At 43.8% G+C, this 24,217-nt stretch overlaps 1 protein-coding gene across 11 annotated transcripts in view; it reads left to right on the top strand.

Annotated features, from left to right (window-relative positions):
• The window catches only part of PALM2AKAP2 (PALM2 and AKAP2 fusion), a 264,728-nt gene extending 245,263 nt beyond the window's left edge, over nt 1-19,465 (top strand). For all 11 annotated transcript variants that reach the window (XM_051789324.1, XM_051789323.1, XM_051789325.1 and 8 more), the window contains 2 exons: nt 6,124-6,302; nt 15,819-19,465. In XM_051789324.1, coding sequence (XP_051645284.1) covers nt 6,124-6,302; nt 15,819-15,911 — 272 coding nt within the window. In that variant the 3' untranslated portion in view covers nt 15,912-19,465. The remainder of the gene's footprint in view (nt 1-6,123; nt 6,303-15,818) is intronic.
• The last annotated feature ends 4,752 nt before the right edge of the window (nt 19,466-24,217 follow it).

Genomic DNA, 24,217 nt, shown 5'->3' with positions numbered 1-24,217 from the left:
CTGTTTATAATGAATCATTCCAGACAGTTTCCCTTAAAATGTCCAACTGCCACACATTCAAGAAAGAAAATCGAATCTATTAGCCAATGACTCAAGCTACTGCATTTTGCAGCTGGTGACAAGGCAAAGAAGTAATTTCTAGGAAAAGATGAATATGTGGCAATGTTTAAGAATGTCATTGATCAAAAAAACCACAAAGAGCATTGCCAAAGTCATTCTTAAATTTTCTGCTTTCAGTATTTTCTGAGCAGCAGATGTGTTCAGCATAGCTCTCAGCTGGAGTACGTCAGCTCAGCACCCTTAGTGTTGCAGGGTGTGTAACCTCATCTCATCTCATCCTTGCTGTCCCTTTAGCCAGCTGTACTGCAGTTAAAGCTTGCAGGCGTCCTTAAAAATAGGGAGGAGGAATACCATGCAATCCCTTGCAAGACTGCAGCCACTTTACTTTTAATATTTGCAGGATCTTTTAAATATTTGCAAAAACAGAGGCGAAATGTAATTCATCAGAGGCAAAAAAGTCTGGCTGTAAAGCTGAATTGCAGCCAGTTACGGAGGTGATTTACAGAGCAAAAAAAAAAAAACCCTGCTTCTGGTGGACACACTAAGGATTATGCTGTAGAATGTGTCTGGTACTGTGTAGTGGGTTGACCTTGGTCTGATGCCAGGTACCTGTTAAAGCCACTCTCTCCCTCTACAACTGGACAGAGGAAAGAAAAAAAACAGCTAAGGATTCATGAGTTGAGATAACAGCTGGGAGAGGTCAGTCCTTGATGGACCTCTCCAGCATGAGTCCATCCCTCAGGCAGCAGCTCTTCCCAAACAGCTGTCCTGTGGGTCACTCCTCCATGGGGTGCAGTCCTTCATGAATGAGCTGACCTGATGTGGGTCCCCCACAGGGGCCACAAGTGCTACCCAGGAAAAACCTGCTCCAGTGTGGGCTTCCCTCTCCACGGGCCGCAGGTCTCCAGCAGGACCCTGCTCCGTCTTGGGGCTCCCATGGGGTCACAGCCTCCTTGGGATATCCACTTGCTCCAGCATGAGCTCCCCTATGGGCTGCAGGTGGGTCTCTGCACCCCGATGGTCCTCCATGGGCTGCAGGGGCACAGCTGCCCCACCATGGTCTGCACCAGGGGCTGCAGGGCCTCAGCTCCGGTGCCTGGAGCACCTCCTGCCCCTTCTTCTGCACTGACCTTGGTGTCTGCATTGTCGTTCCCATGTTCTCACTCCGCTCTTCCCAAGATGGAATTCTTTCTGCACCACAGCTTTTTGTTCTTAAATATGTTATCACAGAGGTGTTACTGTTACTCCTGATTGGCTCGGCCTTGGCCAGAGGTAGGAAGTCCGTCCTGGAGCGGCTGGCACTGGCCACAGGGGAAGCTTCTGGCAGCTTCTAACAGAAGCCACCCCTGTAACCACCCCCCCCACCAAAACCCAGCCACAGAAACCCACTACATACTGTAAAATGAATATCTAGTTTCACAAAGAAAAATAACAGTAACACTGCTACTACTACTACTAAGGAAGAAACAGAAGTACTTTCGTCAGCAAATTATCTTTCTGAAAGAAAGGATTGGCACTTTTAACATCAAGATGCCTCAGCAGGAAGGGATTAAGTGGTCCAGTCTAAATTTGAAAAATCTATTTCTAAACCTTTAAGTGGGGAAGTGTAAACTCACCAGAACTCTTTTGAGGAGGTATAATTAACTTAATTAGCAATGGCCTTACAATGAGGTTGGTTTTAGTTGGTGGTCTGGGCACAGTAGCTTTACTAGGACTCCAGGTGTTCCATGGTTATTTATTACTCCTGCTGCTCTTCAATGCTGTGGATATGGATACTTAGGTGGATAACAGAAACGCCAACCACAAAAAAGGACTGCAGTGAACTGCATTGTAATTTTACTGAAATGTGGGAGATTAACACCATTCATGTTGGTGTATGTATGAAGTAACTTGTAATTATTTTAGATAGCAAACAGGCTGGTTTTACTCACCATGACAATACAACTTTCCTACGTCTGACCGTAGCTACTCAATTGGTCTGCCAACCACCCAACACAGTCCAAAAGGTCTTTAAACCTCTGTAGTGCTAACAAGTGTCCTTCCAAGTTGTTTGGGGTGATTTGAAGCAACCTTTTAACCCACCTCAGTTCACTGGGTCAAGACACAGGGTAATTTCAGTGGAATGTGCACACAGGACAAGACTTGTCCAGAGTACTTCTGGAAAGGTAAAGATGAAGAACCTATGCAAATTCTTTCACAAAATGTTGGATTTCCTGAGTGAGAAAACTCAAGAAAAACCAAGAAAGTGTCTGAGTATGGCTACATGGATAGTCTCCGTGGGTCCCAAAATATTTATGGAGCTCTATTTAAATTTGATAGTTTCCTGTATTGCTTTGCTGCAGCTTCTGCTGCACTTGGCATGGCACAAGCAGCTGCATAGCAAACCAGTGGTTTCCTCCTACAGTGTATAGATGGTACAGCATCTCTCCTGGGCAGAGCAGTTGGGGCTGTCCGATAGTTTATTTGAGCAGGATGATGAAAGTGTGACACAAGAGGATTCAGCATAAGTTTGGTGATGTAATTCCCATGTTCCTTTTATTAGGAGTAACTTAGACTATGAAAAACTTGTATCTAACTTTCTGTAGTGCCTGGGTCTAGGTAATCCTGTTCGTCAGAGGAGATGTGAAAATCATTACATGAGAGGTCTTGGTTTGGTGAGGGCTTTTCAGTTGGAGAGAAACCTTTTGTGAATCTTGTTGTCTCATGATGAGGTATAGGGAAATTGCTCACACAAGAACCTACGCCTGGGAGAAGCTTTGGGAAGCTGTCACGTCTGCCTTTTCGGTGCTTATTACTAAAGTGTTTCCAGGTGAGGCAGAAGGCACGTTGCACTCCCTGCGCTCATATGCTGGCACTCAGACCCACTTGCATACCCATCAAGGAGAGCTGCCCACCAATTAGTCATCCTCTGTTGTCCTCAGCCCTCACTAAATGAGCTAATTTCAGTGGGTGGTGTAAGCCAAGTGGGAGAGTGGCAACTTAGAGATGCAAGCAATCAGATACCTTTAAATTTTAGCTAACTGTTGCCTCCAAATAGTGAGAGAAGTCTGTGTGTTGTCTTTTTCTTTCTTTCACCTACTTTCTTATCCTGAGTGGCAGCTGTGGAGCTTAAGCCTTTGTCAGAGGAGCCTCTTCAACCTGAAAACTATTTTCCACTTCTATTTTTCACTGATAAGTACCTACACTAAGGAAGCTTCTCAGGTTCAACCGTAGCCTGAAATTACTTTTTGTATAGTGGGAGGAGAGGCAGAAACTTTGGGGCAAGATATTTTTAATATTTGTGGCCATTGCAAAATTTTTAATGCCTTGTATGCTTGTAAAGAATAAGGACCAGGTATAATATATATGCATTAACTCCTTTTTAAAATCAGAATTTTGAGAAAGGCTAGAGCAAAAATGTTTATGGGAAATGCTGTTTCCTTACCCCCCTTTATAGGCACCGGTAAGAAAAAAAGCAAAGTTCATCATTCTCTTCAAGGATTCCTCTGGAGTGCTCATCAGTCATCCCGTGAGCACTTCCAGGAGTGCCCTAACAGCATACAAACCCAGCTCATTTGTCATTTGCTCTTTTATTCCTTCTGTAGTGGAGAATGTCTATGAAGTGAAAGGATCTTTGAGAGGTTCTTTATTTAATGTTTGTGTGTTTGTGCTTTTGCCTATTTGTGTTGCTCACCTGGTGTTCAAGAAGAGCAAAGAAGCCCACCTTTCACCTTAAATGGCTCCATATTGCCAGAGGGACCTTTTCTTTTGTCTACTTCAGCTATCCCCTGACTCCAGCACAGACCAGTTTCCTGAAGCAATCTATCTTGCTGAAATGTCTTAATTTGAAAAGTTTTCTTTGCTATGCAGATGTCTGAAAAAATGGCAACAATATCTGTAAGTAAACAGTGAATGTGTACATGTAGATTTGGGATGCTAGAGCCTTCTATTTTATATATGTATCCATACATGTGTACATATACATACAGTGTATGCATATACAATATATAGGTATACATATAATACAAAGGTTCAACTCAGTGATTTTGGAGGTCTTTTCCAACACTAATGATTCTGTGAATATATGAATATGACAATTGATAGGCCTTCCATCCAGGGGCAGTGGATCTCCTTGGAGATACCCTCTTTATAAAATGTAGATCCCCAAAGGTGATGTGGAGTGGAAGGAGCTCTTTTCAACCATTAGGCTTGTCCATGAGTCTGAGCATCCTGTGATGTGTCTACATCCCTAGGGGAAAGCAGAAGCTGGGCAGACATCTGAGAACTCTCATTCTTTTTGCACTACTTGCATGCATCTAAGGCAATTGCTAGTGTAAGAATGAAGTAATACAGGAAGATGTCTGACCCTCAGTCAGGCCTTTTATTTTCACCACACTTTTTTACCCTCTGGACCTCACTGGCAAGGTGACAGTAGTTTTTACTCTCTCCTGTGGAGCAGTCACAGATGGGTGCAGCTGGGCAGCTCAGGACCTGCTGTTGGCCTCTGCTTTGGCAGCATAACTCCTGGTTGTCTGTGGAGCAAGACAACCTCATGCAACCCAGAGAAGAACCTGGGCCCACAGAACCCCCCCCCTCCACTCTCTGGTAGGGTGATACAAGGAGGATGAATTCCCAACCTCATCCCTGCACCACCCAGCTTAAGATATAAGCCTGTAGCAAGAAACTGGTCATGCTGGGTTTTCCAACACTGATCAGAAATGAAACTAGCCTGGCCAGGAGATTTCTTGTAAAAACACCTCTGCAGTGTCTACTCAGATTTCACTTCTTCCTTCAAGAATAAATGCTGTTGATTTCTGCAGGAGGTTTCAAGGCTGCTCTCTAGTGGCTGCCACTGTCACGATGCTTTTTGAAGGAGCAGCTAGGATTTTCCTTTGCCTCAGCAGCGAGTTTCATGAAAACCTGTATTATCCTTCTGATTACTTCACTTATTTTTAAGGGGTTTACAGTGAGTATTTTTCTCCTTTTTTGTTTTGTTTTTTGAGGGTTTTGTTTGTTTGTTGGTTTGGTTTGGTTTTCTTCCCTCATCCACTGAAATATGTCGTATTTCAAGGAGTTGATGGTGGTCCCATAGAAAAGGAAATCTGATTTTGGTTCAGTATTGCTTTCTTCTGTCATAGCTGAGAACCCTGGCACATTATTCCTATGACCTGCCACTGTCATCCTCATTCTTCCTACCAGGACAAGGTGGGTAGCTTAGCCCAGACCAGTACCTGGTGATCAGAAAGGCAGACTGTCCTTCCCAAAGGAGCATGGGTTGTCCACCCCCTGAGCTCTCCTGCAGCTTGTAGAAGTGGTTTCCTTGTTCTGATATGCCTTTTACCCACCTCTGGGATCACTGTGCCTAAAACAGGCTTCCATGGGGTGAAATGGGCACAGTTAGAGAGAAACCTGACTTCTCTCTGACTTTCCTCCCACCAGGAGACTGAAGAGCCCTACCTGAATGAAGGGTTTATAGGACAGAGACCTGATCCTGTTTTGCCACAGGTCTCCCTACAGGAGCAGCCTGTGCAGCCTGCAGGGAACTGCTGCAGGGGAGAGCAGCACCAGGGATCAACCCCAAACCTTTCTTGCTTACAAAGCAGATAAATTACTGGAAAAAGAGAAAAAGCCAGCAGTGCTTAACAAGATACCTTCTTTGGGTGTCTTGTGCACGGTCCCTGTGTGTTGTATTGTCTGAACCAGAAAAAAAAATCTTGCAGTTTTCCAGAATCTTAAAAACATTACCAAATCACTGAAATGTATCCTGTAGGAGGGAACAGGGGTAGTTCAAGAAGATACTACTGTGAACAACGGCAGTGGGTAAAACTTACATTGTGTCATTTGGTGACTCCTCTAGGTTTTGTAAAAAGATTGAACAGTGTTCTGGTGTAGTGGATTACAGCAAGAGGGAGAGTGGTTTTAAATTCCATGGCCATCCTGATTTGTCAGATTGTTTCATGGACCTCATTCCAAACTGTTTCTTCATTCAAACCCTGCTGAAAATGGTTCTCCAGCTGTCATCTTTGGTAAACAGCTTGTGAATCCTCAGCTTAGGAAGGATCATTCTTTTTCATATCATTGCAGGGAAGATAGAGAAGATCAAGCCTCCTCCATCCCCTACCACCGAAGGCCCTGTCTCACAGTCAGACCCTCCATCCGAGGAGTCTGCTGGAGCCCAGCGACCCAAGAACCTGATGCAGACCCTGATGGAGGATTATGAAACACACAAAACTAAGAGACGAGAAAGGATGGACGACAGCAGTGTAAGTGCCGTTTTCCTTCTCACTTTTTGCTCTGTAATACAGACTATGACTCACAAGAACCAACAGACAACAAAAAAAACTATTTCACCAGAATCTGCTCAAATCACCTTGCAAGTGTGTAAGGATTTTAACACATTGTAAGGAGCAGATGTTCGAAACATCTGGGAGGATGGGGACCAATGGAGAGGAAGAGAGTGTCACTGCAAATATTTCAGATTTCATTTTAGTTAAGTTAACCAATAATAAGAGCAGTGGATAGCTGCACTACAACTATCAGATTCTGTAAATGCACACATCACCAAGACCCTCCAATGGGTTATTTTAGTTACTCTTTGAACTTTTTGGATCAAGCATGTATTCACACCTGTGTTTGTAGACTCACAAAGTCCCATCCCAGTGTGCTCAGGATTCATTGTAAGTTGATAACTTCCCCAGAAACCACTTCTTGTGGAACTGGACTGGGAATGTCTCAGAAAAAAAACTTGGATCCTTCAATAGCCAGCTTGCTATTTCCTGCTGGACTTGTTTTTCTTCCATACAAACAGTAGGAGAGTTTAACCCAATTAAGGCATTCTTTATTAGAAGCACTAATAAGAAGAGCTATGAATTTTGTAGCTGGAAGTATCAAAATTCAGAAGCAACTATTATACAGCATGTTTCCAAACAATACATGAGCTGTTTCTTATTCAGACTCGTTATTACTGTGGGCAGTGAGTTCAGAAGGTAGTGAGATATAAGTGCAGTATAGAACTTCTTGAATGGTCACAGTGTTTGCTGAAGCAGCCACAGTCCTCCAGGCATTTCCCAGAGATGTCAGAACAATGACCTTAGTGCCAAGGAGCTCATGCTCCAACAAACTGCTTTCTAGTGATGTTCATTAATTGCAGGGTCTCATTAGGAGTATAGAAGTAAGTGAAGGTTTGTAACATGAATACTGCACTAGTCTGGCAGCTTTTTTAATCATTATTGGTAAATATTGCACAGTAACATACTTAGAATGAATGCACTGTTGCACTTTTTTTGGCTAACTAAAATGCAAATAGATTAATCTCCAGTGCATACCAGAAACTTTCTGGTCTGTTATTCTACTGAGACCATTAAAAAACAAGATTTCATTGTCCATCAGGCTTCTGCAGCCACACAGGAAGCCAGCTTGTGCACAGAAGCATGCCTTGTTCTGGCAGTGGCATCTTGGGGCCACATCTTAGGAAGGAGCTGCTCTCTGGTTTCCTCTGCAAAGCACCCACTGAAATTAGGTGGCTTCACCTGTTCCAGTTAGCGCTGTTTTCTGGCATCTCTCCAGAGGATCTCTCTCTGAAGGTGCTCAGAGGCTTGCAGGGCACATGTCACAACTCTCACGACCTTTGTAGAAGCTGTGAGGAACATGAAAAAAAAGATGAGTATAAAACTCCAACTGTGCAAACTAGAACTGGTCTTTGGGAATCCCACACTGAGTGTCTGTCAGTGGCTGGAAATATTAGCACAGCAGAGAAGCTGCTCTACTTAGAGGGGTAGCACTCAGCTCTCACTCACCCTGCTCTCTTCCTCCATCCTTTTGAAGAGTGTAGGTGACTTGCCCAGCCCATGAAGTGGTGGCTGAAATCTTCTCCCACTGGTGTGATGGTCACATACATTCTACTTGTAATGCATGTTGTAGCACACTAAAGATATGCAAGATGTCATTACATCTACCTCCCTCTGCTCATTTACCCGAGCGCAGCTCCTCAGATGCTTGTAGAGCGGCACATGTGCCCCCTAGAAAGCAGGCTGGCCACAGTTGCCTGGTCTCCTCTGCAGTTTGCAGTAAACCCTGATGTCCTGACAGAGTGCTGATCTGGGCAGTGTCTGACCAAAGAAGTGTGCTCTGGATGCCAGCTCGACTATCCACTGCTGCTAAAGTGGCCCAGAAGTGCCCAAAGATGTGCTGCCAGAGTGTTGGTGCCAGTCAGACAACCCTGGGGGATAGATCCTTTTCTGGGATGAATCATCAAGTGAATTTACAGAGCCCCAGCACACACTGAAATCCTGCAGTGTTGAGGTTTGTTGTCATTCTCCTCTTCTGTTAAGCCCATTGCATAAAGCCAAACAACATTCACATTCTTGCTGCTGCCCACCCAAAATCCTATTAGAGATCTGTGTCCTGTAGCAGCCAGGGACAACTTCCTCGGAACAGCAGGAGTGTTTTGTTTCTCTTCCCTGCCTTTTTCTGCTCTCCTTTGGTAAACAACTCCCACCATTGACAAGGGAAAGATAATTTAAATAAGAAGTGCTGCGCTTGTACCACTGTCAGTTTGAGCTAATATTTTACGTGCCAGGCTAAGCAATTATTATTTAAACAACGAATAGTTTTGATTTGTCAGCAGAAAACATTTGATCAGTGTTCTCAGGAAAAAAAGATTTCTGTAACTAAAGAAACAAAAGAGAAATCACTGGACTGTTTTTAAAAATACATGAAATATATGGGGAAAGGAGCATAACTAACAACCAGACAGGCAGCTGCCACTTGGAGCATTACATCCAGAGAGCTGAATGTGGCTCAGTGTTGCTCTTTCTGAGTGAGGGGAACCAGGGACTTCCTCAAGTACTGGGAGCAGTCAAGGTGCACAGCAGCCATGGTCTTCTGAATGGAATTGTGGAGAGGTTTGATGTCCATGGAAACTCCCTCTCATGCTGAGCACACCAGCAGTATTGATGTATAGAGATTTATTTTCTCCCTACATAAGACACATCAAAAGACAGGAGAGTGGTTTCCATAGGACATCTACCCTGTCTCTCCTTCAGGCATCACCAGCCTCTGTTTTATGTCTGGCTTCAGTGGCTACAACATGGCCTCTCTGTCCAGCGCTTGTGGGTTTTGCCTTTCAGAAGGGCAAATCAAGCGCATCTGTTCTTGGAAGAACTTCACTGCTCAGTAAAGGGGGCAGTTTCTTCCAGAGGATATGTTACAATACAGGGTTTAAATAGATGAGTAAAAGAGAAAAAGCAGCAGCAAGAGAACGAGTCAAGCACTGATGGTAAACAAGACTGAGACTGGCCAAGCAACGTCATTAAAATAACACCAAACTGAGTAATCTTTCTTCTTTTTTTTTTGTTTTTGTGACAACCAAGTTGCTTGAAATCTTATACTATGGAATGTGCCAGTTCTTGCAATTTCTTTAATTTGTTCTTGTTTCCTAGTTATAACATGCTTGTTCAATGTACTAATGCTGGTCTTTTCCCTTTCTACCAGTACACCTGTAAATTACTGTCTAGCAAGGTTACTTCTGAGGTACTTTTCAACTGCTTATTTATTTTTGCTTCCTCTTGCATGGTGATTCCAAGTGCATGTTGCTGCAGTTGGTGTTTTCATACTGTGTGCCAGTGCCATTTCATATCAAAATCGGGATGCCTGTGTGTGTGTGTGTGATATTCCTGCATGTCTCTCATCCACAAATATTTGTGTGGATGGTTTTTCTAACCCTTGGATTCTGGTTACAATTTCTGGCACAGGAGGGGTTGTAATTAAAGGAATGGGGGCTGTTGCCCAGGACTTGAACATTCCTGAGGCAAGAAATGTGAACTTCTCCTTAATCCCTTTTATGATTTAGCGGGCAAAGCTAAACCTGGGATCCAAGCACCCTCAGATACTGAGTGAAACTGCCGTGGCTTTCCTTTGTTTCTGATTACAATGTGTTGAAATCTCTGTATTTTGTAAAGAACCTGAACATCAACCTTTCAGCTGTGGAAGAAGAGTCAGGTCAAGTGCATGGCCTCAAGTCTGCTGCATTTTGTGATCCTGTCCTTGTCCCTGTCCGTTGTGATGTGATGACTGATCAGACTCCCACAGCTTAGCATCAGTGTTGGTCTCAGGGTAGAAGAAACACAGACCTACCAAGGAAAGGGTATTTAGAGTGACATTTAGTATTTTAGCAAGGCGGAGCTTGCACACTCCTTATCCCTATAAAGCTGGACTTTGCCAAAGGCAGTAATTTTAAGAGCAGGTAGTTGATACTAACTACACTTTTGCAATGTTTGTTAAGAACAAGATGCTTAGTAATGTGGATATTTCAGTTGCCTGTAATTTTCTGTGCGGATTATGGTAATGACTGACATTCATTTATCCAACATCAGCACTTTTTTATAAACATGAACCTTCCACTATTTTCATATTCCATAACATATTTGACCACATCAGCTACCTCAAGACAAGTACATGAATGTTTTCTGTCCTGGAGAGTAAAGCAAAGTCAGGTCTTTCCTATTCATTAAATAATTTAGTGTGGGTTTTATCTCACTGATAGAAGCCAGTGATTGATCTTTGTGTAGAGTATTTATAGAGAGTTAATCAGTATAAGAGCAGTGTGCTTTCAGATGATTTTAAACACAAGTTGAGCCTCTCCTCCTCCATAATATCTGCACAATAATCTAAGTCAAGATTTATAAACAGCAAGTAGTGATCGGAGTGTTTGATGCTGTGTGAAAGGCATAAGCTCAGGTATAGATTTTACATGCCCAGCCTGTGGCCTTCTGCTGGGAAAAGTTTTGTGTCCACCTGTATAATGATAATGACACAAGGAATTAGGAACTGGAAGTGAATGTGCGTGAATGCGAAAAGCGTTAGAAATAAAAAAGGCTGTAGGACACAGCAGTTCTGTATGCAGGTGAAAGGAAAGTATGTGTTCTGGCTAATCCCCAGCATCTAGCCTCAGACTGAAGAAACCATATGGTTCTCACTGGAAATCTTTAGCTGAAGCCAGGCAGTTGTTTCAGAAGGAACAGCATGAAATGCCCTTACTCTCTAGTGACCTCACAGCTGAGCTGTGTCTCCTGTTCACTACAGCTTTCCATTATCCACTCCAGTGCAGGCAGGTGGCTCAATTTTAGCCATTGTTGGCAGCAGTGGAGCTGTCCCAGCTGTGCTTGCACCAGCTGGGAGCAGGGCCTTCCATGCAGTCAGCCTGACAGCTCCACTCCGGGAAGCAGCAAACAACCCCTCAGCAAGGCACAGTAACTGCTGAAGTTAAACTACGTGCAGGAAACTACATCCTGCTTCATTAGGGCAATGTGGTTGCATCACCCCCAAACCCCTGCAGCCTATATTAAAAGCACATCCTTCTGCTGTTTTAAAGAGACTTACGTGTGTGCCCGTATATGGGATGTTTTTATCCTCAAAATCTTCTGCTTTTGGCCTTAGAGCTGTATGAATATTCAAATTTACAGGACATTAGCTTGAGCTTCCTAAATACCAATCATACTGCAGGAGATAACTGCAATTAGGTGACATTTATGCAGCATTAAAGGCTACTGCTGAAAATTTTAATGTTACAGAACAAAACCAACACACTAGATTAGATGGCACAGGGCATACGGTTTGTGTTTTAATACTGACCAGCAGCAATTTAATACTGTTTCTGTCTTGTTTCAAGTAAACACATTTTAATCTCACATACCCAGTTCCTAGTGTATTCACTGAATAGATTAAGTAGGTGCAGTAAAGGAAATACCTTCGTACTGGAGAAATAGATGTTCTCTCAATAGTTCCAGTTTTATTTAAAGCATTTAGTTTATCATTCCTGAGCAGAAATGCTCACATCTGCAGGAGCAAGCAGTCTGTTCCCTGAATTTGTGCTTCTGTGCCTTTGTGCACAGTGTGCTCCATGGACGTGCTGCAGCAACTTTACTGCATCGTATGCATAGATTTTAGACACCCAGACCTTTGCATTTTCTGGGTTTTTTTCGATTGGTTGGTTGGTTGATTTTTGACTGTTGGTTGGTTTGGGTTGGGTTTTTTCAGTTCTTCGAGGTCCAGATGGGAAGAATCAGTAAAATATTAAGCTCCAGAGAAATTTTTTTGCTTGCACATCAGTTTTGCTGCTAGCGTTCAATAAATATTAGCCTGTACTGGATAGTAGTCAGTTTTCTGACTACGCAGAGAACTTCAGTGGTTGACATAAATATGCTTTGGGCTAAAGCATATATCTATTTTACTTTTTTTGTTGGCACTTAGAGATCAATTATTGTTAAATGTGTTGGAGGGAAACTCAGGACAAGTTGGTCTCCATCTTTCGGACGGATGGAAAAATTAATCTTACACCTAACAGTGGCAGATGTTTCAAATTTTTTGATTTTTTTTTTAATTCTCAAAAATAAATTAAATCTATGAGGAAAGAACCCTCTGCAATTCTTACTGAGACCTTGAGCTGCAACCACAAGATCCACACAGCAATTTTTTTGCAGAGAGAAGAGTGCTTCTTACAGCCCTACGTATCTTTTTTCTTTCCCTCACACCTGCTTCTGCTCTCCAAATTCTTTGTGTCCTATTGCAGCCAGTACTTTAATCACCTCTCCCAAATAAGAGGTTTTATGTAACATTGCTTTTTTTCACTTACGTGGCCTTATCATTAGGGCATAGTTCACAGGCTGAAGAAGCATAACCTTAAGTGAAGTGTCTGCTTTATGATCTTTCTGATTTTCAGAATATGCTTACTGCGTGCAGTTATGAACCCTGGCTGCCTTAGGACACCCTGAGCACCCAAGCCTGGTCCTGCCTGGGTTGCCCTGCCTGCATCCACTGAGCTGATGTGGGGCATCACCAAGGAGGGCACTTATGAAGCATTAAGGAAGCATTTTGTAACATGGCCAAAATGCAATGTGTTACAGACCCCCAAAACTGCCACAACAATAAAAGCAAAAGACTTTGCTTCTTTGACCTGCTGTGGAAAGCTTTTGGTGCTGGACTCATGATGGGTCTAGGGTTAGCCCTGATACCTGCCAAAAAAAAACTTTAAAATGGAGATTGCTTCCTGTTTTTAGGCAAGCAGCTTCCTGGGTCATGAATTCAATGCTCTATTGAGGAGTCCCAATTCCCCACGCAGTCATTCCAGTTGCATGTTATAATTATACCACTGTTTCCTCTAGCGGGTCTAAAACTGACACAGCCTTGTAAAAACAAGGGTTGTTTTAGGTCAAACACTCTTTTCAGTAGATTAGAAGAATAATTCTGGAGTAACTATTCAAAAGGACCTTTAATTTATATGCTCTACCATTTAGAAGGCTTGCTATTTTAATACTGAGCCAGACATCACTACTTGTTTTCCTGCAAAGTCTGAAGTCCACATTCAATGCCTGCGTGGTATCTCTAATACAAACCTAGATAGAGCTTTGCTTGGAGCAACCAGCAATGTTTGCAGAAGTAGACAAGCCTCTGGGCATGTTTGCAGACCAGGAATAAATGGAAGAAACCCTATTGCTATCTTTTAAGACAAATACAAACTGTCTAATCCAAAGCAGGAATCTTCACTGTTCAAGGGTCCTGACTGTTGCAAGCCATCACTAGGGACCTTCATAATATTGTGATTTCCAGCAAGGAAACCACTGACTAGAAATTGTTGTAAGTTATGTAAAATCCATATTATTTTCAGCTGACATATTTTTACAGGCCAAATTCAGCATATCTCATTTAAGTATATAGTGGCAGTTTAGGTTTGAACTTTTGCTTCTTCCCAGTTTCGCTTCTCCATTGTTCAGTTTGGGTTGTCTTTTCTTGCTTCAGGCACTCAGAGTCCCAGACATGTAATTTAAACTGGTGGTCCTTACCCCTTCACTGGGAATAACTCCAGTACACAGTTTACAGGCTGATGTCTCAGACAAATTTTTTCCTGATTTTGATTATTTTTATATATATACACTATCTCGTATTGGCCTCATAAGCCACCAGCGTGCTTGCAACAAACATGGATAGAGCCTTCCTAAATCTTCATTCACGAAGCCTAACCATGATATATAGTTAGGTTTGTGATCACATTTGTCCTCTACTGGGTAGAATAGAAACCATTCAGCCCTTGTCCCCCCTTCTGGTGGTGATTGTCCTTCAGAAAGAGGAGGCATGATTTTGGGCAGAATTTCAGAAAAAAATCCCTCTAGTGGACCTGGACTAGATTTGTAGCCTTGGTCAGTGCTGAGAAGGAAGATAGAGCTTTAGTTAAAATTTTTCTCTCTTGGCTAAATTTTACCTTTAGTTCTTTGACTTGTTCATAGTCAAAAGAAACCCAGAGGGCAAAGAAATACTAACACTGGCAAAACTCCACCCTATCTTCAGCTCCTGAAAGGAGGTCTAGGACTCGGTTTAAATGCAGTAGTGCATTCTTATTCCCATAAGCAAAGTTACGAGGGCCTGTAATTTCAGCTGGCAGTTCAGAGCTGATTTTGTGATACTGCCTGTACAGGAGCCTAGTACCTCTATACTTTTCCAAACACATCTTGTCACATCTGAAAGAAGAGTTTCTTTAGTCTTAAATTATTTATTTTTATTCCAGTCAAGACATAAGTCCTCACTGTATCTGACCTTCTACACAGAAGAATGAAACAGCATCATCCTTTCTTGAAAGGTCTGCTACTCTTCTGCAGCCAAGGATTGTGCAGGAAGCAGTAGGGACCCGGGATGGATGGCATTGTTTCAGTGAAGAGTCATGTATTAACTGTGGGAATCTTTTACAATTTTTTTTTAACATTAAAAATTTCAAAAGTTTGCTTTTTTGGGAGGGCTGATTTAAAACACACTGAGACTAATGAACATTGGCAGCTTTGTAATTTGATCATGGAGCTGTTAATTCAGTATTGTTCAGAAAATAACATTGTCATGTGCTTCTATAAGAAGGATCCAGACCCCTTTATATCTTAATCTGCTGTGTGGAAAACAGCCATGGCCATGCTGAGGAGTACATGAGACACACATCACAATGATGCCTTTTGGTGTTGTCTCATTTTCTTTCCAATTTCTTAAAACACGTATTAAAACTGTTTCTTACTTTTTTAGTTAATTATGTGTGTGCATATGTACAATACATACCCAGTGTGTGCATGTATCTGCGTGTGTGACTATGTGCATATGAAATACATATAAATGTATTGGAGCCCATCTTGTACCAGATTTTGTAGTTCTTCCTTGTGTAAATGTCCTTTTACTCCAAGAGCACTTTGATCACAGCGCCTTAACTGCAAGACAAAAACCAGGAGAAGAGGATGCAGGGGTGAGAGGGTGGCAGGGTGGGTGCTGCCTAGTTCTGCCTGAGAGGGTGAAGTACTAAAATAGGCAGCCAGCTGCTTTCTGGGCTTCATGTGCAGCTCCAAAACAGCCTCTGGACTGTTTGCTGATTGCTGGCTCCTGGTACTGAAAGTTTGCAGCTGCCTCTAGGGAGAGGGCCGAGACCCTGGGATGGGGCAATGTGCAGCTGGGCTGGTAAAGGGCAAGTGGGGCTCCCCAGAAGACATTTGGGTGCTGCCAGACAACTCCTACCACTTCTGTCCTCCTGTGGTGTGGCTTTGCTCTTGTGTGCCATCAGTAAGTGCTTCATTGCATGAGTCTCCCCATCTTGCACAAGGTGCGGCACTGGGAGCCTTGTGGGAGGGGCTGACCTGGCTGGTCCCTGCCTACCTGGCTGGTCTCTGTCTGCCCAGGTGCACAGTGTGGGACACCCCTACACAGGGGCTGTGGGCAGCTGAGTGACACCCTGTGCTTTCCCTTTCTCTCCTGACCAGGTCCTGGAGGCGACCAGGGTGAACCGCAGGAAGAGCGCTCTGGCATTGCGCTGGGAAGCCGGCATTTATGCCAACCGAGAGGAGGATGAATAACCACACTGCGGTGTGAAGACAGCGACCAGGCATGCCGGAACCAAAAAAAGAGAAAGGAAGAAAGAAAAACAAAAAAAATCCAAACACAAAAACCCACCATGAAAGCAGCAGCATTTTAGTCCAATATTTATTAAATACACAAGAAACTCGATGCACATAGACACAGAAATGATCCTGCTCCGGGCAATCCTGAAGTTACAGGAAGAACACACCTAGAAAATAGCCCCTTCTTCTTCTCTCCATCTCCCCTCTGAAAATAATGCAGTGGAGAGGCTGCAGGGGGTGGGAGCTCTTGGGGGTGGGCACAAGGGGGTGTCCAAGATTGTCCCTGTGTGGACCAGATAGGCTGCAGGCATATGGCAGGAAGTTGTCATGGACGAGTCTGTGGCCAGAGCTCACACCTGTGCTTCGTGTTGACTGAATTGACAGCCCTGCCTTGCCCCCAGGATCACTGTCCACCCAGCAGCTCCTGTCAGAACCTCCTGCAGTTCCTTTGCCTCCCGCAGCCGCTGCACCAAGACCGTCAGCATTAATTCGGCATACTCTTATCCAGCCACAACACACGAAGATACTGCCCTCTGTTCTATTTCTTTGAGGACACTGAAGGGTTGGGTTTGGGGTTGGACTGGTTGTTTTGGGGGGGTGGGTTCTGCTCCCCTTTCTAGTAATTTATCTGTTTAAAAGGAGAAAAACCCAACAAACAGGGAGGCAGTTATTGCAAATATACAATCCAGCAGACTCAGTCAAACAGTCCTTGTGTTGCAAACACAAGCCATCACAATTTAGGAGTGGAATAGATGGGGATGAGAGCTAAGCCAAATGGATTACCTTAGCTTTAGGATCCTATATGCTTGCAATATCACCTGAACTCCAGGTTCTCAGAGCATATTTACACAACAAAGTTTCTAAGTAGAAAATCTGTATTTAGCGGATGACAACTATTTTTTGATGGTGGGGAGGGAAAAGAATGGCATATGTATTAAATCTTTGAAGATGGATAATTTGAAGCAGAAAGGTAGTGGGAAAGGGATAATAAAGGACATTTAATTTTTAAATGAGGCAATAATTGAACTAAGCCAGACTCTGGCCTAGAAAGAGGTAAGAAATAAAGAAAAAAGATAGTTATGTGTTCAACTATATTTATACAACGTAAAAAGCCTTTGAAGTAGAGTGCTTTGTGGAAGTCTTCACGTTTCCAGGCAACAAAAAAGCTAAAGGGCATAATGAGTTGGAAGGAATGAGCAAGGAAGAGCAGACAAGGGAAGAAAACATTACTTCTGCTGTTCAGCAGGTGTTTCCAGCGCTACAAGCAAACCATAGAGCCTTTAGTTATTGCTTAGGCTTGGGATCAGCAGTGAAGGATTAGTGTGGTTCTGTGTGCGCGTGTGGGCACGTGTGTGTGCGCGTGTGCGCGGGTGTGTGCGGGTGTGTGCGTGAGGCTGGCATACCAGGAAGTGTATGGCAGTGTGTGTACTGATTATTTTCTCCAAAGCTGTTATACCAGCTATAGTTGTGAGTTATGATTTTTTTTTTTTTTCCGAAAGGGGATATAAAAATAAGGCACTGAGTTAATGCAGTATTTGTGATATTAAAATTTGACCCAACATGGTATTTGCATGAGTCACAATTGCAAAGTATTGACCAGTTTTGTAAGCTGACGATTAGGAAAAGAAATGTGGTATTAATTCTTGTGCTTTGTATTTGTATGTAGTATAGAGGCTGCGGGTTTACTCTTTCTTATCACCAAGCAATACAATAGGAGTATTTTACAACTGGGAACCATAATTTCTGGACTAGAAACCAACAAGTTTGGGAGGTGATGGGAAAAAAGACACCGAGCTTTTTTCTATACAGAATACTGTCTTTTTTACAGTCAGTTATTATTTTGACATCTTTTTAAGAAATCATCAGCCAGGATACTGTGTCCTCCCTAAGCCTTTCCTTGGTTTCATGACCTGCTGTGCTGTTTTATCCTGAAACAGTGAGCTCATTTAAAATGAGTACCGATACTGTGAACATACTTTTGGTGCTTTTCTTAAACACAGAGCTTGCAACCAAATTATTCACCACCACCACCCTTCAGCACGTGATTTCTGTCCATGGACACATATAATTTGGAGGCTTATTTTCAGGGAATTGTAGCAAATACAATTGTATATACCCATGGACTCAGTTCTGTCAGTTGTCTCCATAAGTGCTATTGAATAGAAGAAAACTGCTGCTGAACCGAGAGTTCACTGTGATAAGGGCAGCAAGCTTATCTCAAGGAGGCACCATGCCTGTGAAGGAATTACATACCTAATGAAGGGGACCTGTTGTTCAGACGTGGCAGTCGACACTGTGATTAATATCTGCAGGCGGGTCGTTACTGTACAGCTGTAGGAAAAGCAGTGGCACCAGTGCAGCACTAGTGAGACCATACATGATGTAGCTGCATCTGTGAGCTCTGCACATCTGTGTCAAGAAGATTCCTGGCTCCCTCCACCTCTGGGGAGAGATTAAGAGAGAATGGGAAGAAGGAGTTTCCTGAGAAGAGGATATGGCCTCTGTACTTGTGCTGAGGTGGTGTTGCATTAAATGGCGCTTTTCAGAGTTTCCTCCAATATTTGCTCCTGAAAGCTGGCTGAGCCCTGGACTGCCTTCCCAGGAACTTGTGGTAGTATGTTCTTTAGCCTGTAGGCCTGTTTTTCCCCCCTGCTCTCTCATTGGAAGCTAGTGACATTGATCACTCATTGTCGGGCATCTTTTCATGCTTTGCCACATCCCCCCCATACTGCTACAATTGGCCTGAAGTGAAAATTAAATTGTTCCTCTAGAAGGGGGATGTGGCGGTGAGGAGACTCCAGGCAAGAGTCCTCTGCGATAGAAGTATTTGCTCTCAGCCCCTGCCACAAAAGTATTGGCATGTATCAGTCCAGGACAGACAGACTTTCCACCCAGCAGTTTTTCTCTTCCAGAAATTATGGACACTCATAGTCAGCAGCACATTCAGTGCTGTGGTAACAAGAGTGAGATGCAGTTTCCTTGCCTCTGTTATTTGATTTGCATGCTACCAAGCTTAGGTGTTTATAAGTATACGCCAGTATTACATATCTATCTATATATGACTGTATCAAATGCAACAAAAGAGCACTATTGCAGAGTTAACTTTGTCTCCACAAAAGAAACGCTGAGATCCTTTCCCGTGGCAAAGACTGGTTTTAATGAAACTGTGTATTGAAAAATAGTTAAGCATTAGCATTTGTGATCATAATCAGTTTGGAGTTACAGTGCAGGTTTTCTGAACAGTTCGTTTTTAAAGCTGCCAATTTGGGCTTCATCTTGCTCTGTACTGACATTATCTGAAGGAAAATAGAGTAGCAGTGACATGTTTGGCAGCCAAAAGGCAGCATCCTTGTCATGACTTACCAACTAGTTTCAACAATACCTGGCTTTCTGTATGTTAACCACTTAAATGTTATCCTGCTTCTGTTTTATAGTGACTGTGAGGCCTACAATGCAAGTATATAATTATTTTCTCATTAAAACAGAAACCTGTGTTGTGTTTCTATAAAGCTGCCTGTTTCTTCACATTATTGCAGGAAGGTGTGCCCCTGCAAGCAGCATGTGGCTGGAAGAGAGTGGCCTGACTCGCACCTCCCATGGCAGTCAGTTGGTCTCTCCCCCTGTTCTTGACTCAGTGTCTGTGGACAGCAGGAGTACAGAGACAAAGCAGACGATCAATGTGATCAGCAGTGTCCAATTTATTATTTAAATGAGTTAACTTTTATACAGTTTAGTTTGTTCTGGGTACATGCTCACAACAAGGCGATTGGATAGCTCAGTCTGTGCACGCGTCTCATGCTTTCGGTTTATTGGATCTGAGGCTCTGTCCATGCGGCCTAAGATCATACTTGGCATGCAAAGCTCTTTCTAATGCTCTGCCTTTAGGGTTTTTCCGAGATCTGCAGGTGTTTCATTATCTCCAGTTTCTCAAGACTTTCTTACTATAAACATACTATGTTCTCAAACCTTATAAACACACAGCTAACAAGTATAAACATTGCATATTTTCACACAGCTTATAAGTATAAACATTACGCCTCTTGCAACTTCTGAAGTCATGTCAAGCAAGGCCTACAGAAATGCAGGAAAAATTGTTCAGAGAAATCTCTCTGCTCCAGCCACAAGTGTCTGTCTCTCTAGAGGTGGGAGAGATCTTTCTCCACTCAGTGTTGTCAGTTGCAGGTACGAGAGCATCCCTGAGTGTTTCTGTCCCATTAGTGTGCTTGTGGAGGTTTGCAGAGGCCAAATCTGCTTTGTGAGGAATCTCATGATCTTTCTTACCCTCCTTCTGCACCTCCAGGAACCCCACTGTCCTGCATGGCAAAGCACACTGTTTCAGCCAGTTGTCTGTTTCTCAGACACCTGGCTGTAGCAACCAGCTGCTTGCCCGTTTTCTCATCCCCTTGTCCCCCCTTTCATGGTTGTGTAGACCAGGGGAGATCTCATCTCTCACCCCTCGTAGGAAGCTGCTGTCAACTTTTCCTTGCAGGGCGCTGGAAGGTGCCAAAGCACCAGGTGCACAGAAGCTACAGGTCAGCCACAGGGGCTTCTTGGGATCTAGAAGGGTTCACAGCAACCTCTGCCCCTTCCTGTGCTAGGAATAGTCAGGCATTTAATTACAACCCTCCCATGGGAGGTGGCAGAGGACACCTGTGATTTTGGTGGGAGTTGGCTTGGGCAAAGTGCAGGCATGTAGTTCATGCTCTTCCCATAACACCAGCCCTCCTCTCCTTATGCAGATAGTATCAGAAATGCCTACAGAGAAAAGTCAGATGCGGATTTATTTTCCAGTTAGTAAATAAGACTGGAAGTCAAGAAAAAGGCTAGAGAACAAGCTTGAAAAATTATCTACCAATTCTGTCTTTGAAGAAAAGAGTTGCTGTCTTTTCAACACAGAAGAGGCTTTCTGACTTCATTTGCCTTTCCTTGCTCTGTGCAAAGAAGGATGGTGTGTTGGACACAGTGGGAAAAGGAACTCGAACTCCTAAGGATCTCTGGGTTTTATGTGAATGAAAAATGGAAATTGGACCTTTGCATGGGAGAATTTCGACATTGCAAAATTGAGGCAGTGACACCAGCGGGTGGCAGCAGCTCAGGAATTTTTGCAATGCATTCTGCTGTTATCAGCTGTTGGTATCTGTTTCATAACACACACTGAGGACATTTAAAATTGCTGTCACCCCATTGCATAGCTTAAATGGCATGTGCCACACTTGAGAGTAGGGGTTTTTTACAAAGTGGCTATAAAAGAGCCATTTTATCATTTTTGTTGTAGTCCCAGAGAAGGTGAAGATACTGCACCTCTGTTAGTTTTAGGTGGCTTGAAGAGGCCCCAGCCACAACGGGAAAGCAAATGGAGAGGCAAAGGATCTTGTCTACAGAGTCAGATTAGATGAAACTGCTTTAAAAGGAGAGAGAACATTCATTACAGTGTTTTTTGTTTTAAGTGGGTACAGGAAATAAACCTCACAAACAGAGTCTGTAGTAAAAGGAAACCCAAGTCAGAGCACCACAAGCTGTAGCAAGGAGGAGGGACAGGGCCAGGTAGGACCAGAACTACAAAGACAAGCATGAACTTTAGCACTAAAGATGATTTTCAGTTATGTTTTAGTTACTGAATTACTGAGATGGGCAGTGCAGGAAACTATTAGGAGTGTGGTCCAGCCCCCCACTCCTTCCCAGGTTAAAAGCTGAACAGCATCACAGTGTTTCATATGGTTCAAGACTGAGGGCCAGGGGCTATCCTGTCACATCAGCAGTAGCATGGGGAAGCGGGGGGGGAGACACCAACAACAAACCAACCAAAAAACAAATAAAACCAAAAAACCTAAGCAGCAACAGCAGGGAAAAAACCAGAATGCCCTCATGGTCTGCTGCTAGCTCTGGCTAGATTGATTAATTTGCAACCTAACCCACTGCTTTATCAACACGGTCTTCAGGAAGAGAGCCTTTACGGTAAGCACTAAACATGGCAAGCATGTGAGAGCTCCTCCTCCATTCCAGACATGTGTCATCTCTGCAGTGAATGCAGGGTGGGGTGCCACCAGGAGTGGGAAAAGATTCAGGCCTTGTTCCAATCTAAAGTGTGGGAGCAGTGGCAAGAAAAATCAATGAAGGAAGAAAACCTACTTTATCACATTCTCCATTACTGCAGACTGCATGGGGAGGATGGCATAGTGTGGATTTGTGTGGCAGGAGTGACATCTGGAGGGCAGATTGCACTGGCCATGCATGGTAAGACCTTCATTTCCAAGGATGCCCCCTGGAAGTCAGATTCTGGAAGCAGCCAATACACAGGACAGACATGTTGACTGATACACCAATCTCAGGGCCCTTTCAGTGCTGAGGCCACTACAATAGTACCTGTATTAGTAATGCAGCAAGCCCTCTTGGGGACAGCAAAAGATCAGGAGGAGCCATGGCACATCTCACAAGCTTCCTAAGGAGAGACAGTTGGGATGGGGACTCCAGAAAAAGCCACTGTGCTTAGCATGCATTCCTAGCACCCTGGTCATGCCTCTTTCTATATGAGCTCCCAGGGCACACCAGCCCTACCAGCCAGCCCGTGCTGGGAGCAATTGTAAACTCTGTGTGACCTTGGCAGGGAGCTTGGTGCAGGACTGTGGATGGACACATAAAACACTTGGCATGGGGCCCCGTTGCACTGAACTGTTGCAGTGGGAACTTGTGCTGTCTGGGAAGGTGTATGCAGGGCAGGAGGCAAGAGTAGGAGGCTGGGTAAAGCTCCACAGAATCATGAGGGTTTCCTACTGAGCTGCAGCAGACAGACCAGGGTGATGCTCTCCCCCTTGGGGTGTCACTGACAACAAGAGGCTGTGACTCAGAGTGATACAGGATGCTTATATACAAATGGTACCCACAAGCACTTCTTTCGGTAATATCTGAGAAATCTGAAGTCTCTTAGTTTTACATTACAATGGGCATCAAGTCCTCAAGCTGCAACTGAAACACAAGAAACCAGGAAAATGTTAGCAAAAACACATGGATAATGACACAAGCTTGGTGAAGCAGCTCTTCACAGAACTCACATAAAGCTTCAAAACTGTTGCAGACAAATAACCAGTTAGGACGAAAGAGCTCCAGTCCTTGCAAAGCATTATCTCCATGGAGAAAGGTGGAGTTCCCAGACACACAATGGAAATTGACTTGCTGGACAGCTTTGTCACCCCCACACTGCGTGGAGGTGGCAGAAAGTATTCAGCCCTATTTAATTGGAGTGAAAGAAGGAAGGTGCTAAAGTAGGGCACTTGCTCACTCTTTGATAGGGCTTGTTTGCTTCTAGGAGATGGTTTGGGGTGCAGCATCAGCCCAAGGTGGACCCAGACTTTCAAAGTATTACCCTCTCCCACTCCCTGCCACCTCCTTGTCCTCTCCTGTTCCCTTCTGGTTTCCCCATTATGCTGTCAACACCCATGGCTGGTTTTGGGCAGCAAGACTAGATGGTTCCCACACACAAAGATGTGTCTCACTTTGCTTCCTCTGAGCATCATGTGCTGGAAAGACCCTTGGCCAGACCAAGTCCCCAGGTCCCTGGGCCAGACCACAGGTCCCTGACTGACCACCACTGCAGGGCTCCATCAGCCTCCAGCAAGGCTCCCTCCCAGGCTGGTTTCCTCTGCTCAGGTATTTAACTGGATTTATACTTCTTTGCCAAAGCTTTCCATTGTCGATCCCATGTAAGATGGATAAACCGAGACCCATGAGATAAACCTTAAATGGACTAAATCCAAATGTACCAAAGCACTTAGATACCTATATATTTTTAAGGACCTTGCTCTTTGAGGGCTACTCAGCTGGAAGCTCATGGACTGAGCTTGTGCCAATACACTCTAAAATGATGTATGTTAGTGGGGTTGACTTGAAAGGCTGTTGGGAGAAAGTCAGGTGAAACAAAAACCTTCTCTTGGTTGCATTACTCATGCCAAAAGGGCATGATTTCAGCTTTTCTTTAATGCTATGTTTGAGGAAAACAACTGCTGAAGAGAAGGCAGACTGAGCTTGTATGGGGTAGAGAGGGTGGCCTTTGAAGAAAAAGTTAATTTCAAGTTGTGGGACTTCACGTGTAAAGAAAGTGAAGATATGTAATGCTGGTCACAGCAGAATGGTATGAACTGTCGACACCAGAAAGATAAATATGGAAAAATCTGGCTGATGGGAGTTTTTCTTGGAGGAAGCTACTCCTGAAGCCAGCTGAAAGCACAATTAGGCAGTGTTTGAGCAGGGGTGGAAAGTATATGGCA

This window comes from Manacus candei, unplaced genomic scaffold (genome assembly GCF_025592945.1).
Source record: "Manacus candei isolate 608988 ecotype Guabito, Panama unplaced genomic scaffold, ASM2559294v1 h1tg000027l, whole genome shotgun sequence".
In the NCBI taxonomy this organism is placed as follows: domain Eukaryota; kingdom Metazoa; phylum Chordata; class Aves; order Passeriformes; family Pipridae; genus Manacus; species Manacus candei.
The sequence above is the reverse complement of the archived record's forward strand: the minus strand, read 5'-3'. Positions and strand labels throughout refer to the sequence as shown.